The sequence below is a fragment of the Ursus maritimus genome, unplaced genomic scaffold (assembly GCF_017311325.1).
Source record: "Ursus maritimus isolate PB19 unplaced genomic scaffold, ASM1731132v1 scaffold_4, whole genome shotgun sequence".
In the NCBI taxonomy this organism is placed as follows: domain Eukaryota; kingdom Metazoa; phylum Chordata; class Mammalia; order Carnivora; family Ursidae; genus Ursus; species Ursus maritimus.
Window position 1 is genome coordinate 52,897,115 of NW_024426552.1, and position 13,318 is coordinate 52,910,432.

Consider the following 13,318-nt stretch of genomic DNA (forward strand, 5'->3'; position numbering starts at 1 on the left):
TTAAGCAAGGTGGGTCTGCATTAATTATTGCTGAGAAAGAGAATGCTTAATTTTCTTGTTTGTTTTTTTAAGTAGCCTATAAAGGTAAAAAGTGTTATTACATATTTACATATGTTCATAGCAGAAAATTAGTTTAATGATTACTTGTAATCTTACTATTCAGAAACAATTATTGTGATACATCTTTTCATACATTACACATGCAAATACATCAAAAGGAAAAAATATAAAGGTCTTATTTTCATAACTAATACTATTTTAGAGGTTTGTGCTTTGCCAAACACTTTATCTACTTCTCTGAGCTATTGGAGTGATAACTTTGTCATACTGCAAATGTATTCCTGATTATTTGTATTTTAATATGCTCTTGTTTCTTTTCCAATTTTATGTAGACATATCTATCATAAAAAACATATAGTCCTGTTAAAAAAGGCTCTCTTCCAAGCCTGTACATACAATTATTCTAGTATTTAAAAGGTAAAGACGAAACTACAAATTATTCTATCAGGTTTAATTTTGCTGTGATGAAGGACTCTTATTTTTTAGAATAGTCTTAATTATTCTTAAATCTCCTATCCTACAATAAACTATGACACAACTTTTTGATAGTGTGGATCCCAAATGATTTCTTTAAAATTTTCTTTTAGAGGTTTTTAAAACTAATTATATGCTATTCCTTAAACAAGCTATTTTTTAAAAGAGAGTAAAAGTTATAATCCTATCACCAGAGAAAATCAGTTCTATTTTACTTACTTGGAATTGTATTGTATGTATACAGTTTGCCATCTATATTTTTCTTTTGTGTTTTAGTTTTTGAAATACTCATTGTGAATCATGATTTTAATGACTTATGATTTGTACTATTATATGAGAATGTATTTCCAGATTTTGTTTTTGTGTGTGATTATAAATAACACCATAGTTAACATCATTGATGTTAATATTTAACTGAATTTGTTTTTAGTATATTTACTATAAAAGCAATACATGTCCATTGTAGAAGGCTTTAAAAATACAGAAACTGTTATCCAGAGAACGATTGTTGAACATATACCAAATATTTATTCATTCAACAGCCATTTTTCAATACCTACTATATAGTAGGCACTGCTTTAGATGTGAAATCCACTCTGCAGAGTTAAGGTCCTAGTGTGTATTCAGTGATATGTCATGTCTGTCTCTGATGTGCAGAGATGTATGTGCTTTTAAAAAGGGACTGTGCTACTTATAAGTTACATCGTATTCTGGTTTTTCTCCTATAACATTAAGAACTTCTTTCCATGCCATTGAACCATCTATTACAATACCATCTTTAGTGGCTGCTAAATGATGAATGATTTGTGTGGATGTACTGTAGTTTATTTAACTGATCTCCTAAAGTCAGACACTCTTTTCCAATTCCTGTTTGCATTTGAAATCCATATAACATGCATATTTTGCTTGTCTTTGATAGGATAACTAGTATGACTTCCACAAGACATGAAGGCACAGGCAGTGCTGTCTATCATCCTCATTCTTGTACCATCGCTAAGTGGATTTCACGGTGAGTCACTTTATAATACACCCAGGTGTTGTTTGTATCAGGAACTAGGAACGTGAGCACACAATGCAAGGTGGCGGTTTCCTCTGTAGCCATAGCATGGTGAACTTTTCTAAAAGATCACTTAATGAGAAACAGGAAAACGGACTGGAGGTCCTACATGAAGATTAAAAATGATATTTTCTCCTGTCTACTGTAAGGCTTTTTCTAATCTGTTATCTGCTACTGGATATAAAATCACTAGAAAGGCAAGTTTGATTGACTGTTGATTGATTTTTTTTTTCCCCAAGTGTAAGCTTGGTACTTAACACTCAACAGAAGACATTATCCACTTTGCTCGGTCCTGTGACGAGCATTTTTAATTATCTAAGGGAATATTTGAGGTATTTAGTAGAGCAATTAGGGAGATTGACAAAAACCACTCCTTTCCCCCTCCATCTTTCTGTGTCTTTCTCTCAGCATAATACTGCATCCCTCTAGTTCTTTCTACAGAAATAAACTTAGTCTCTCTGAGGGAGAGAAGTGAGATACAGCAGAGTGGAAAGAGCCCCAGAAGAGAGGGCAGAGGGAAAAGACTGTGATAAGGCCACATGAGCACTCAATTCTCCCATCTTGGGTGGTCTTGGCCAAGGTCCAAAGGAGTTTACTCCTTCATCTGTAAGATAAGATCCTTTCCAGTTCTAATATTCTAAAATCCATTGATAGCGTACATAATATACTTAAAATGTTTTGTGAATTGGTCAAAGAAGCTGGATGTTGCCTTCAAGGATTATGAAATGGCGAAGTATATTTTCTTTGCAAAAACCTTGATTGTGATGAATCCATCTGCTTTTCAAAATTAATTTCTGAAGTTAATAGTAAACTATATAATTATTAACTATACATGTATGTGTATATATGGGTATATCTATCTCAGGATGATAGGACTTCCACATTTATATCCAGAATAATATTCTTTTACTCTATTTCAGTTGACTCGTAGGATATCTGGAGAGATGTCCTAAAGCCAAAATAAATGAGTTACTTCACTTCCCCTTTTGGACTCCTCCTGCTCATGTGTTCCTTTGCTTGAGGCTAATGTCTGCATATTCATAACAGATTCCTGAATCAAACATTGTCTTCTACATACTCCAAATATTTCTTAATGAAACCAAGTTAAATTTGTTCTAATCTTTTAGAGCCTGCTGAGTCTAGTTAGCTGGATAAACTAATTTGTTATTGTTGTAGTATATGTTAAAAGTGAATATGTTCAGGAATAAAAATCAACAGGAGTCTTTTGTCTACATAACATACAATTGCAGAAACTCTACCACAAGCTTCGTGGTTTGTTTCTAGTAACCAGACTAGCAAGGGTTCTTGATGGTGTGGTCTGTTAGTGATCAGGCTGCTGACCCAGGGTAGTTCTTCTAGATGGTCCTAATAGAGCCCTTGGTAAGCACCCATCATTAATTCTCTTCATACCTGCTCTTGATTTTTAGATACATTCCTTTTAGCTTCCCCCAGTCTTGTTACTGAGGAAGAGCAAATAGTCATTGGAAGACTTGGTGAAGATATAATTCTCCCTTGCTCATTTGAAAGTGAGCCTGAAGTTGTAATTCACTGGAAGAATCAAGATAAGTATGCTTACTCATACTACAAGGACAGGGACTATTTGGAAAATCAAGATCACAAATACACAAACAGGACATCCCTCTTCCATAGTGAAATTCACAATGGGAATGCCTCTTTATCTTTAAGAAGATTAAGCCTTCTGGATGAAGGAATTTATGTATGCTATGTGGGAACAACATCTAGAAAAATCATAAATAAAGTGGTGCTAAAGGTGGGAGGTAAGTGTGTAAGGTTTTATAAAACAGCAATGATATCATTCCGTGTTTTTCTGAAATAGCTTTTTCTTAATTGAATATGCTATGGGCTTCCTTCCAAGTCAATACATACAAATCTACCTCACTTTTTTAATGCATGGTATCTCTTAGTATAGACATGCTACACTAATTGTATTATACTAATACATAATACATAATTGATACACCCATTCTTCCACTGGTAGATACTCATGTATTTCCAGTGATTTACACGACAAATGTTGTGATGAGCATTCTTGTATTTAATAGTGGGAAATGATCTGAAAGAAAAGTATCAGAAAATTTTAATACATTACTTTGACCAGCAGCAAAAGAGTATCCATTTTCCCATAAGTCCTATCAGCACTTAATGTTAACAATCTTAATTTCTGCCCATATGATATCTTTAAAAATGTTGAATTATTGGCTTAATTTAAGTTTAATATTAATATTATATGCTTTCTTCCTGTCTGTATTAACGTTATAATTTATTTATTTATGGGAAGGAGGGGCATTTTCTAGTGGGTTCTTCTATCCAGCACTTGTTTCTTTTTCCTCTATCTCATTTAGCTGCTTCAGACCTTGACTCAGAAATCAAAGGATCATATGTAAACAAAGAATCAAAAAGGCTCTGAGTTACTACCTGGAGAGTACAGAGTGCTTCGTGAGCTCTAGTTTATATTGGTTGCTCAGCAAGATCATTAGATTTCTTTCTAGAGCTCTTACTAGAGAATTAACATTGCTAGTTGCTATGCTAAGTATTCATGCATGCTTTTTTTTACTTGTAGATAACCACAGTATGTATCCTAAGTTGCTATAGAGTTTTTGTTTTGTTTTTCCTTTAGTAACTGCCAATTTTTGCTCATAAAGCTTAGCTTTTCATTTCATGGGTATTAATAAATGTTTTGCACAGATGGTTTAAAAAGAAGCTAATGACAGTCCCTCATATGTCCTTCTTTCTCCCTCCTAGTTTTCGTCACACCTGTGATGAAGTATGAAAAGAGGAACATAGACAGCTTCTTGATATGCAGCGTGTTAAGTTATCCTCATCCACTTATCACATGGAAAACGGACAATACATCCATCTCTGAAAGCAATATGGGAGAAATTGAATCTTTGGATCCTTTTTATGTTTACAGTATGATAAATATTACAGGATCAAATTTATCTTATGAATGTGCTATTGAAAACTCCTTACTGAAACAAACATGGACAGGGGGATGGACAATGAAAGGTAGGCTCCCCTGGGCTTTCTGTGTGCACGTGCTCTGTCAGAGGTTGGGAAGAAATGAGGAGTGATTTATAAGGAAAGAATGGAACACTAGATGGAAGGCCTTGATCTTGCTAAGGAGCTTGACCAGGATTCCAGAGGTAGTATGGAGACAAAGAAGGATTTTTGAAGTATCAGAGAGACCTGGACTTGCATTTTAGAGAGGCTTGTTTTGGCATCACTCTCTCGCAGGTGGAGTGTGAAGTGAGTCTAGAGCTTAGGGAGAAGAATTTGTGGTAGTCCACAGAGGTCAGCTACTGAACTGCAGAACAGGAAGGACAAGATGGAGCTAGATCTGGAGGGGCAAGCCGAGAATATCCAGCAGAGCCCCTATTCTCATAGAGCTCAGTCCAGTGGAGGCTTACCTGTACACACTTGGAAATATACTTGTAAAGTGCAGGAAAAGAGACTTTGTGCAAAAAGTGATTAAGAAGCAGTTGAGACCATAAGAGACTACTACAGAGTAGACAGAGTGACAAGGGGAGGGTCCTGGGGAATACCAGCACTCGAGGGGTCAACAGAAGAAGAACATTGATTTCAAAAGCATGATAACTGGTACCAACATTCTTGAGTGCTCACTATCAGGCTGTAGGAGTTAGAAACCAGGAGTGTCACCTCACTGGCTGACGCAGGCTTAGGCCTCCTTGAAGGTCTAAACTTAATCGTGAGAAGTGTTAAAATGGTGGTGGCACAGCTTCTGTCAAGAAACGCATTTCCAAAGGTATTTCTTGAAGCTCTTCTAAGTGTAACTTAGAAAATTCATTTGAAAATTGTATTTTTTTTAAAGATTTTATTTATTTATTTGACAGAGATAGAGACAGCCAGCGAGAGAGGGAACACAAGTAGGGGGCGTGGGAGAGGAAGAAGCAGGCTCATAGCGGAGGAGCCTGATGTGGGGCTCGATCCCAGAACGCCGGGATCACGCCCTGAGCCGAAGGCAGACGCTTAACCGCTGTGCCACCCAGGCGCCCCTGAAAATTGTATTTTTGTTGATGTTTCCTTTTCTATCCTCTTATTAGATGACCTTCATAAAATGCAAAGTGAAAATTTTTCACTCTCATGTGCACTTACAAACAGTATTTTTTTACTGGATCAAGACTTCATAGTCACTTGGTACAACATGGAAAAAGAGACTTCCTCCATCCTGGCTTTCTTTCTGAGCTCCTCACGAAATGCAACTATCTATGAACCCCGAGTCTCGTGGAACAAAGAGCAGATAAACCAGAGTGACTTTTCCTTGACTTTGAAGGATCTTAGTCTTTCAGACAGTGGGAAATACTTATGCAATATTTCTTCAAGCAAATATACTTTTCTCACCATCCAAACACTGCGTGTAGTAGGTAAGTTACAAGTAGGGTTGGATAATTGTTTTGGCTATAGCAATAGAGATTGTGAATATCAAACAGGGAAATCAGGTTGGCATTTAAAGAATAATCTTGATTGGTATTCCTGAAGATGTCATCTACCAGGGATACTTTTGGTCAAGATGGTAGTCAATCTCCTTTCAAACACACAAAAGTCCTGGGTTGGAAAAAAACAAAATTCTTCCCATAAGATTTCCTTTTCATGGTTTTAGGGCTTCAGAAATGAAGGGGGAACCCACATGATTTGGTGACTCTGGAGCCTAAGCATTCTCAATTCCTGTTACTGCTGCGCCTAACACATGCTTTAGGGCCCAGGGTCTGGGGAGTTGAGGCTTTGGGCACAGTAAGAAGTTAGTATTGGGGCTCTGGTAGATGCTAAGAAAGCACGGTCTGTGACTTGGTGGAAACAATCACCAAAGGACTTTGGAAGCACTAAGTGTACACCTGATTCAGCTCATTTTTTACCTCAATTGATAGCTAACTGCCAAAACTCTTTAAAATATTTCTAGTCTACTTTCTATAGAGTCATGGCATATGTACGCATGAAGTTGACTTTCTAGGTGGGCTGGTTGATCCCCTTACCTTAAAGCTATCAATTTGATATCATGGGACATAGTGGCAGCTCTCTCTTCTTTATTAAAGATATTTGAGTCAGTGGAAAATATGTTTTAAAAACATTTCTATCATTCTAGTTGTGAAAATTAGGAATAACAGATTTGGAGGTTCAGTGAGTCTATGTAGTGAGATTTGGAAGTAAGAACACAGAGTTGTCTTTAGGTTAAGTGGTCTTCAAATAGAAGCTTCTAGACACTGAGGGATGATATTCCCGCTGTCATTTTGAGAGTGCTGAAAACTGGGGTGCATTTGAAGCTCCTATTTTTCTCCCAAATAAGAATGTTAGTTTTATGTAAAATATAGATAAGCTTACATTCTATTTTTCAAATGTTGCCTCATGTTGGATTCATTTTGGAGTGTAGGAAAAAAAAAAACACAGGAAGATATGGTCTGAAGACCACATATGACCCATCTTTCTAACCAGAGATTTAATTTTAGTTTACACAAAGCAAAGCATCAGGACCATTCCATCTCTGACAAAAGAAGCTTCTCAGAACCTCCCATTCTCAAGGAAACCCTGGCCTGTTGAGACTAGAGGAGGTCTGCCCACACTTCCCCCCCCAGAAAGAGGTGTGTAGCAGGAGCTACCCCACCAGGGCAGAAAAGAGGGCAAGCACTACTAGTATCCTAGATATCACTCTTGCCAAGAAATGTGGTTTTCTATTCTGAATCATGGTTTTCTACTTGTTGTCTTACCCAGGGGATACTGCAGCATTTGAAAAGGAAGCCCAGATTAGGGGGTATGGGGAGTTACGATTCCTAGAGTCTAGATCTACTCAATAAAGGTTGCATGGAATTGAATGGAATTGAATAATTCTTTCTTGCTCAATTTTGCTGCTGAATCACTATGTGATGTTGGGCAAATCTCTTTACAGTGGAGGAAGTGAGGGTGACAAAGTAAGAAAATGTTACATGTTGCAGAATTTTCTTCAGGAGGGAAAGTATGCATATATTTTTTTTTTCTTTTCAAGATTTTATTTATTTGTCAGCACAAGCAGGGGGAGCAGCAGGCACAGGGAGAAGCAGGCTCCCCACGGAGCAGGGAGCCCGATGGATGTAGGACTCAATCCCAGGACCCTGGGACGGTGACCTGAGCTGAAGGCAAAGGCTTAACCGACTGAGCCACCCAGGGGTCCCAGAAAAGTATGCATATGAAACACTTTCAAAAGTCAACATTTCTACTTCATTGTTCACTCTTTATATGGGTACGCAATTTCAGAATGACACAAATATGTGTAGAAATTAATGTTTTAGTGGTTACAGAACATTATTAATAAAGAATATGTTCATAAAAATTGACATCTGTTATATAAAAAAAATAGCTATGAACACTTTTGCACCTCGAATTGGCCTGTGTGCTCTAATGTTTGCTCTTACTCGGTGGCAGGATGTAGATCACAAGATTAGTAGGTTCTGACTTGAGTAACTGAAGGTCTCCAAGTTTCTGCCTTCTGGGGTCCTAGTTCCTTTAATACTAATTACAACAATTGTACTTCCAACAAAGTTGCTGGAAACCCCCTGGCTCTTCCAGTGATTCTGAGGAGCATCAAGCCCTCTATCATCCTGGTGTTTGCCTGTCACCTCTCACTCAAGGTGATGACTTCTCCACTCCGCTGATCACCTCTGCACTTACCCTGTTCCTCTATGCCCCTGTCTTCTCCAAGCCAAGGGTGCATTCCACTCTCCCTTCATCCTCCAAGGATAATGCTGGGCTGAGGTTGGTCTGTAGTCATAATTATTCCTTTGTAACAGTGTGTTAACTCTCTTTACAATATAAAACAATAGACACAGTGCATAATAGACTCCTTGCCTCTCAGGTTTGCGGCCTTTTTCTCCCCCAACACCCACACCCTATCAAGCCACCAATTGGTTAACAGTCCAGCTTATGCAGGTTTCCCACAGTAAGGACATTGAGACTGGGAGGTCTTTATGCTCATAAATGCAGAAATAACTAGTTTTTAAAATTATAAATGTGTTCTTTAGTAATTTTTCTTCCAGCTTATAGACTTTTTGTTTTATTTAGAACAGAGTCAAAGCAGAACCGCCTGGATAATTATTCTGCCTTTGGTGATTTTGGGTTTCCTGGCAATTGGCATATTCTGTATGTTAAAAAGACACAACTGTTCCAGGAGAGGTAGGTATCTCAGGGAGAATATGAGCTCTGTCCCTGGGTGTACAGGTAGAGGTGTATCCAGGATGACCAGCAGCTAATGCTACGTGGCTGTTGGGCATGTAAACAGGTCTAATTTTCTGGTCATTTGTAAAACTTATCAGAAATCCTTTAAAATGCTCCCACTCTTCCAGCTAACTATACTTCTAACAAATTTATTCTGAATCAAATGGTCGAAGATGTAACAAGCCATATACAAGCACATGCATTGCAGCACACTGAAAAAATTTAAATCTAGCACTAAAATAATATATAGAATTACCAAAATTATCTTGCATTGAAAAATAGCTGGAAAGAAGTAAGCCCAAACTTTAAAAATGGGTGCCTTTGGAAAGAGTTTGTCCCTATGTCTAGACTTGCTTTAGTCCCTGCACTCTGTTCTCTCTTTGAGCTTTGTCTATGGTGCTACTGCTTTCTCTTTTAGGGGCCATTTTATTTTAATCCTTGCTGCATTTTTAAAACACTTTTTCGGCAACAAACTTGTGTTACTTACAGGTAATTTAAACTGATACATTAAGATGCCATGGTCACAGGACTTCTTAGAAGGCTTGGCTTTTATTAACAGAATTAGATCTAGGAAAAACTTAGATCTACTTATTTCTATATTTTAGACCAGGAAACAGGAATCCAAAAAGTTAGGGGTATGAAACAGACTTATGTATACCACTTAACGTGACCCACCTGCTCTCTCTTATTCTATAATCTGAGAAGACTGACTGTCCTGGGAGGTTGAGATAGATCCCATGTCCCTTCCTCTGACTGATAATTGCCTTTTGCCCCTCATGAAGTTAGGGGATTTGGTCATAGAAGACACCTTTATTGCAGGTAAGATATATTAAGTGTGACAGTGAGCAAGAGTTTCCCCAATTTTACTCTGAGATTGTTTATACTAATAGGCAGTCTAGTCTTGCTTATTACTGGTTCCTCCTGTCCCTTAGCTGGCCAGAAGTGGAAAAAGATGGGAAACCACAGGCAAGTCTAGTTTGTCCCCTAAAAGCAACTTCTGACAGGTGTAATAATACTTGTGATTAGACTCAGGTTTAAATTACGGGACAGAGCAGCAGTACATACTGCTCCGGAATGACAGTTTAGTTTCTATATTGGAAGTGTGCAAAAGGCAAGTCCCAACAGAAAATGCCTGGCACACTCAAAACTGTACAAAGGGGAGCACAGAATATCGTTCATTTCCCCAGAGCTGGGAGCAGCTCATTTGCTAGCAAATCTAAACTTGAAGGGACAAAAAGAGGGTGCAGTTCTCAAAACCCAGGAGGAGAGAGTCATGTAAAATCAGATGCCTTGTAGGGAGAGTCACTTTTACTTGAAGGATACAGCCAGACCAAGGAGACCTTACAAGGAAGGAGCTGGAAGAATAGATATGAGATTTTGCCCTTCCCTCTCTGTTCTCCACCCCAGCTGGAAGCCAGAGGGAAGACCCAGCCTGTGGAAGGAATCCATCCAGGTCAGCTTCCCAGGGCAGACCCAGCAGTCTGGGTACTGATTCTAGGAGAAACAGACAGGAGCTATCAGCAAAAACATCAGGGTATTGGCTACTTAAAAAAACAACAACAACAACAACAATGTGTTATAGCTCTGTAGTTAGATAGGCTGAAAATGTATTTCAAGCTGTTACACTAAAGGCCCCCAAACATTGTCCACCTCCAGGTCCTTGGTTATAGTTCCATATGACCATGGTATGTGTTTTCTTTTTTAAATTCCCTTTTCTAGAACTGTTCTAAAATGCCATTAGTCTAGGATAAGTATAAATTAGCCTAGATTTTAGCAAGGCACAAAAGGAAGGCCTTCCTTGGAAAACGGCATCATACCCCTTTTTCCTTTGCTATCGATGGGCTTAATCACCACCTCCTTGGCTGTTATTTTCCATTGTTAATGGTTAGTAGGACTCAGGCCAACTACCCCAAAGAGCCAGGAATTCCTGGCTTGGACCGCTTTTATCCCTGTTCTGGTGCACCTGAATCAGCCATAAGAATTTATTGTTATTTGTAGCTGATGAGGTATTTCTACACAGAATGCATTTTTAAGGCTGTTTGTTGGAAGAAAGATATGAAAGGAAAAGTAAGGTGAGTCTTATAATTGTACTGAGGTAGGAATAAAAGAATTTGAGTGTTTGAGAAAAGATTTTTTTCTAAGTTTCTCTTTTTTTCCCTATAGAAAGGTCTTCTGAGGGTCCATACTGAGAGGGCCAACACAGCTAATGCAGAGGAAAGCAAGGTAAAGCCTTTACTTTATCAAACAAATTATAGCATAAGAATGCTACTGTGAAAAAGTAATCGATTCACATATCATCATGCAAGACTTTGATAGAGGGGTAAAAAAGGGCAAGAGAGAGATCACAGGATAACAGACAGGAAAAGAAAACACAATTAGGGCTTTTTCCAATGTCTATAACTAAACAGCTCTACTTAATTTCCTATTGTTACTTGTAGAAAAGATCTCCAGTGGCACTATGCATATGATGGTAAACCAATGTACTTATTCTTCCAATGGAAGCACAGGACCGTATAGAAGTAGAAAGAAATACAAAGTAGTGAAAAGCAGATTACACTTTCTGCCCAGATTCAGATGGTTGGCCTTCCATATTTTCCCAACCACTTCTAGGCTCCTTGGGGACTGATAATTCACTTACGAATTACAGTTTAATTGCAAATTCAGTTGCTTAAAATGGAGTTAAAACTCTTTGCCACACACCTTTTATTAGGAGTTTCATTAGAATATAAGTAAGAACAAAGAGTGGGATAAACTTGTTTTTCTACTGGTTAAAAACTCAGGAACTAATCTAGAAGTGAGATTAAAACTGAGCCTTCATAACTACTTATAACTGTCTCATGGATCTCTAATTACTGATGCAGACAATAGCTCTAAAGCTCCCCACTCCCCAAAACCAAACAAAACACTATCATCATTAAATGCTTAAGATAAAAATGGTTATTCTGACCTGAACTACAGCCATTTAAAATCCATTTTTCTTGGTTCTAGGCTCTTTCAGAACACCCAGCCGGTTCAGGAAATTAAGACAGCTTTGTGTCAACACCTGATGAGCGTCCTTAATATCCAGTGACTTCGCTTCCCCCTTTCCTCACTGCAATTCCTGCTGTGGCTTGTCAGGGCCTAATAATTCTACCTTTGGAAAGACTTGCAACCATTGTTTTTCCCACTATCACATTTACTCATCAAGTCCTAACATGCCTGGATGCCAATTCCAACTTAGAAAAGAACTGTTTCAGTCGGTGACATTCCTGCTACAGTCAGACCAGGAGGCCACACTGAGGTTCCCACCAAGATCATGGAAGAAATGTATCTCTAAGTGCTGATTCAAAATCTGATCAACTAATGATGGGTGAGAGAGCACACAGAAGCAGGAATCACCTTAGTGAAAAGGTGAAAAACCAGGGCAATTGATATGGTAAAGTACTATACTCCAGTTTTATATGAATAGTTAATATCAGTTTAACCAACTAGATTTAATATGGTGAGTCTTAGGGTCTCCAAGATTGCCTAGAGCAAAGGGCCCTATCAAGTCAAGAACTGACATCTCTGGGGGTTGGGTTATACCTTCCAACACCAGGTTTGCATAGCTGAGTGATATTAGCTATGAAGATAAGTTGATTCACTCTTCTGACTCAGTTGTCATATCATTAATCAGCCTTATAATAAATTTAGATTTCCACATAGAGAATGCACAGCCCAGATGACTTGATGATCTCTTCCCTTTATTTTAATCAATTTATAAGAAAGAAAAATTCTGACCAGGATTTTAGTGACTTCGGTTTTGACCTTATAGTTTATAGGAGAAAACCAACCCTGAATTGTGCGTTAATGCTACCTGGTCTGATTTTCTCTAAGTATTTGTTACAATGTTGCGACAGGTATTCATCTTAAATTGTAAAGTATTGGCATCATTATAAAGAAAAACTTCAATTGTGAGGAGAAAACGCTCAGAACGGCTATACTTTTCTTAAAAAATGGAAAGACCAAAGCCAACAAATTGAGGATGGTAGACAAGAATGAGCCTGGGTCCTTCAATGCTTCTGAGCCTCTAGATTAACCTCAGGTCCACCTGTATGAGTCAAGGTTGGGGTCAGAGAGGCAAAGTGCTGAGAATGACAGCAAGGACTTAGTATATGGAATCAACCTTACATAATTCTGGGCACTCGTGAAGACGTCTACGTCAGGCTGCCCCTCTGCATCTGGCGCTGGGTCTGAAGTAGCTGGAAGTCAGCTGTGCCAGCGGTCAGGAAGGAGAGCTGGACATGGAGCGAGGATGAAAAATGAACAGTTGTTCCTTCACTTCTCCCTCTCAAATCTGGTGAAAATTTCTCTTGTGACCAACTCTAATCCAGAACCACAGAGAGAAAGGAAATCCTGCCTAGTGACAGTGGCACAACACAAAGTCAGCATCCCAACTATCACTCAACTGTCTGTGTGAGAGGCTGCTTCAGTGCTGAAAAGCTGCACCAACATGTAGCCTACCTAGGCAGAGACGGGGAGGATTTAATC

The 13,318-nt window shown here is 38.4% G+C and overlaps 1 protein-coding gene across 1 annotated transcript; it reads left to right on the forward strand.

Moving 5' to 3' along the window:
• Positions 1-1,479: 1,479 nt before the first annotated feature.
• Positions 1,480-9,125, forward strand: HHLA2 (HERV-H LTR-associating 2). The gene is made up of 5 exons (XM_040621707.1): positions 1,480-1,543; positions 3,019-3,369; positions 4,355-4,618; positions 5,674-5,994; positions 8,657-9,125. The coding sequence occupies exons 1-5, from the start codon at positions 1,480-1,482 to the stop codon at positions 8,842-8,844; spliced, it is 1,188 nt and encodes a 395-aa protein (XP_040477641.1). The 3' UTR covers positions 8,845-9,125.
• The last annotated feature ends 4,193 nt before the right edge of the window (positions 9,126-13,318 follow it).